The 4339-nt window shown below is 52.0% G+C and overlaps 1 protein-coding gene across 1 annotated transcript; it reads right to left on the bottom strand.

Moving 5' to 3' along the window:
- Positions 1–355: 355 nt before the first annotated feature.
- On the bottom strand, positions 356–2446 carry LOC114366387 (uncharacterized). The gene has a single exon (XM_028323250.1). The coding sequence runs from the start codon at positions 2444–2446 to the stop codon at positions 356–358; it is 2091 nt and encodes a 696-aa protein (XP_028179051.1).
- Between the last annotated feature and the right edge of the window lie 1893 nt (positions 2447–4339).

Genomic DNA, 4339 nt, shown 5'->3' on the forward strand with positions numbered 1-4339 from the left:
GTGGGGACGACCCCACCCAGTCAGCAGAGTACCGGCCTCTGCTAGGAACGTCTCGAATTCGGCGACAGAGCGATTCGGAGAGAAATAACCCCCCACTATCACAATGTCGCCTACCAGAGCGGCGACGCATCCCCGGCCCCTCCGGATCTTACTGAAGGGTAAGGAATCCGCTGCTGGGTTGGTGATCACTGCGACTTTGTCCTCCAGGTCGCCGGCCCAATCATCCCTCTCGTGCACGTAATAAGGCTCTGTCACCACACATACGTGTGTCATCCACTGTGCCATGCTCTGGTGTAGAAGATCCTGAGCTCTGGCACAGTGATTGACGTTCGCCAACAAGAACCTTTGAGCCATACTAATCGCCGGTCATCTGAACTTCCTCGTGCCCCGGTGCGGGCTGGGATGACATTGGCTGGCTCTTCCTAGCACTTGCCGCTGCCCTCCTTCCAATCTTAGTGGCAGGAGCCTTGCAGGCTTTACTGCCTACTCGATGCCCCGCCGGTCTGTCTGTCGTCGCGCAGAGTGAGCAGTGAGGGTCATTGCTACATTGTGCTGCGATGTGTCCTAGCTGGCCACACCTGAAGCACTGCCGACTGCGGTCCACCTGTGCCGGGCATACTGCTTGGACGTGCCCCGCTTCGAGGCATCGGAAACACCTCAGATCCCTATTCGGTAACAGTCTTACTCTGGCGGCAACCCAGCCGACAAGAAGACGACCCTCCAGCACGCTCTTAGCAGCCGCCGTGGGACACCGAACGTACACCGCCAACAACCCAGTGTGATCGCGGCGAGGGGTCCCGACCTTCACATTATCCACTGAGCAATCTCCCAGCTTTGCCACAGCGGCTGCCACTTCCTCCGCCGTGACTGAGTCGTCCAGGCCCGATACCCTGATCTCCGAGCACTTTACGGGCCTAGATACCCGCACCTCGTCGTCTTTAAAGATGCCCTTAAGTCTGTCAGCCAGGGCGTCTGCTTTACCATCACTAGTGGCCCCGGGAACCTCGATAATTGTGGCCCCGGTGATGGCCCTACGGAAGCGCACGGCTTCAATGCCAAGCTCTCCGATGTCGATACGCCTCTTGGCTTCTCCAATCGCCTTTTCGTACGTAACGCCCTTCTCGGTCGCTCCAGGCTGTATAGACAGCACAACAGCGGCTGATCTGGGCGGGCGCGTTTTGATCTGGGCGGGTTGAGCCGTCCTTTTCGGGCCCTTAGAGGGCGCCTTTTTCCCCTTATCTCCGTTCGTCTTTCCCTTCTTGACGACAGTGCTCCAGCCCTCGCTCATAGAGGCTGGCGCAGGTGGTAGCGTGCGGGGAACGGGTGGAGCAGTCTCTACTGGGACTACTTCTGCCTTCTTGTTTTTCTTCCCCTTCTTCTTCCTGGTCTTGCCCTTCGGGGCCTCGTTAGCCCTTGGGGCAGGTATGTTTTGCGCAGCCGGAGGAGAGCGCCTTTTCTCCGTTTCTCTTGGCGTTTCCGGTTGCGTGTGTGACGTCACAATTTGAGGGGGAGGCTGTAGAGGGGCCTCCTTTTGCCGTCTTTCAAATGCCAGGGCCGGGCGAAGCCTCGGCTCTGGGTTCAGGCGCGATTCGAGCCCTTCAATTCGGGCGTTGATCCGCGCCGTTGTCACGCTGAGAATATGGGACGCCAACTCTTCCATATTGCAGGGGGGCGTCTCATTCAAGGTCACATTTGTTGGGGCTTTCGCCCGGAGTCGGGCCTTTAACTCGGCCATTTCCTTCCTCATCTCATCTATTTCGGCCCTCAGGACATCATTCTGGGCCTGAAGGTCGTGGATCTCCTCCGTTACCGTGCGGGTGGCCAGGGTGTTAGTAGCCGCCCTAATCATTACTACTGCCTCTTTTAGAGCAGCTTGCATCGGACCTTGGAGACGGCCCGACTTCTTCTCCACCTTTTGTACGAGATCGATCCCGGTCTGCACACGTTTCAGCAGGCCGTCTATCGTCTCATTTTCCTCAATCGCCTGTTTAGTGGCAATCCTGACTTCCGCGCTGGTTCTGGTTGACCGCGCCTGAGCCGTCAGGTCCACGATCTCCTTCTCGGCTGCAAGCCGAAGCTCCTCCCGTTCTAGTTCGGACTTGGCCTTTCTGAACGCCGCTTGTGCTTTGGCTTTGCCAACATACTCGCCTGTACTTGGCGGCCGGCCCCGGCCTCGAGACGCTTTCCCCGCCGACACTTTTCGGTCTGGGGCGCTCTCATCTTTCTCGGAATCCGAAGCGGCAGTATTCCTCTCCCAACTTCGTTTCCGGCTCCAGAACTTCTTCCGGGCACACTCGCTTCCCGAGCCAGATCCCACCGAGTGCATGGACACCGCTGATGCTGAGTCCGACTCGATGTCGATGCGTTCCAACGAGACACGTGCCACGCGGAGCTGCATGATGTTTTGCAGCTTGTCGCTGCTAGGCTTCGCACCATCTTCCTTCATATCTACACTATGTACAGTTCCTTCCTTTACACTATTTACAACAATGCCTGCATTTTCAGGCGCAGTGTTTTCCTCTCCCACACATATTATGTATACCTGGGACAAACAGTCCAGTTAGGTAGGTCCAACTTCGAGAAAGAGGTTAATCGTCGAATCCAACTCGGCTGGGCAGCGTTCGGGAAGCTTCGCGAAATTCTCACGTCCGAAATACCGCAGTGTCTCAAGTCAAAAGTATTTGACCAGTGTGTGTTGCCAGTGATGGTGTATGGCTCTGAGACGTGGTCGCTTACTATGGGCCTCATAAGAAGGCTCAAGGTCACCCAAAGAGCGATGGAGCGTGCTATGCTCGGAGTTTCCCTGCGTGATCGAATCAGAAATGAGGAGATCCGTAGGAGAACCAGAGTGACTGACATAGCCCGCAGAATCGCTAAAATCAAGTGGCAGTGGGCGGGGCACATAGCTCGAAGAGATGATGGCCGCTGGGGCAGAAAAGTTCTTGAGTGGCGACCACGAGCTGGAAGACGTAGCGTGGGCAGGCCTCCCACTAGGTGGACCGACGATCTGGTGAAGGTCGCGGGAAGTACCTGGATGCAAGCGGCGCAGGACCGGTCTTTGTGGAAATCCTTGGGGGAGGCCTTTGTCCAGCAGTGGACGTCTTTCGGCTGAAACGACGACGACGAGATTCCGTACCATTGATTCATTCGGCTGATTTACATAACCATACGTTACTCCATTGACCCACTAAGCCCACCTGAGGTCATTGCTGCCCACAGCTGGCATGGGTAATTAATTAATCTGTTACTAACAATGGTTTGTTATAATTGTAGATGAATGAGGGTTACGGTCGGATGTATTGATGTATTGCTGCTTCCTTGATGCTGATGATTTGGAATTGATTGATGGTAAAGAGATAGCTATTGTTAAAAGTTATTATTCTGCACTTTGTTGCATGATCCTCTTGGTGTGTGTGAATGATGCTCTAAAGTTTAAGTTTTAACTGGATGTGATGACACGACATGCTAAGCTCTTTCAAGGTCATCATTTTGATTCTTGAACCTACAGGCCACAAGATCTTACGGCTATAAAAGGTCGTGCTGTGCTGGTCAGGTCAGCTGATCAGTTCGAAGCTCGTCGAGAGGCTAACGAAAAGAAAGAGATAGGTAAATCATGTTTTGACGGCTTCTGTTAGCCAAATTCTAGGCCTAATTTTCAGTGGTAACGTAATCTTGTATCACGGTTTTCCATTTAGGGACTATGATTGTTTTATATGTTTCGCAAGCCTCCTGCTCTTTTTTCTTTTCTTCACCACTTTTCACTTTACCATGAACTGTTCTTATTTTCTCAAAAATGCATATTCCAAACGATACCGTTTTTGAAGTAGGCTGTTGAGGATTCGTTTTGGTCAGCAGATAAATAAAACTAACCGCTAGCTGAACTGTAAAGGCAAATACCATTTGGGTGTGCGGATAGCTGCTAGCGGACACTCAATGCCGTGAGTGTGGGCTGAATTGACATTCTTCTCACGTTCAGTCGTGGTACAAGGTATAGACTTTCCTTCTTTTATTAAAATATCTAAAAACGCAAATAAATTGTACTTGAAATAGGAATTTATTAATGCTAATATCACTGTATACTTCTTTTTTATTCACAAAGAAGACGCTCTTAGCCTGCATCTCACCTGATGGAAAGTGATCATTAGGCTGATAAGGTGGAAGCGAGTTTTACCCTGAATCCTAGAGGAGAAACCATAGAGGAACTTATTTGTTGTTATAGCGACATACTTAGGTAAGATGGTGGTAGAGTCGGGCGGACTTAGAACAAGCTCTACCACCAACCGGGCTTTTAAACCAAAAAAAAATAAATTAACCGCTTTTCCATCCACTCTTGTACCGC

Source organism: Ostrinia furnacalis, unplaced genomic scaffold (genome assembly GCF_004193835.3).
Source record: "Ostrinia furnacalis isolate ACB-3 unplaced genomic scaffold, ASM419383v2 OfSCF0631, whole genome shotgun sequence".
NCBI classification, from domain to species: domain Eukaryota; kingdom Metazoa; phylum Arthropoda; class Insecta; order Lepidoptera; family Crambidae; genus Ostrinia; species Ostrinia furnacalis.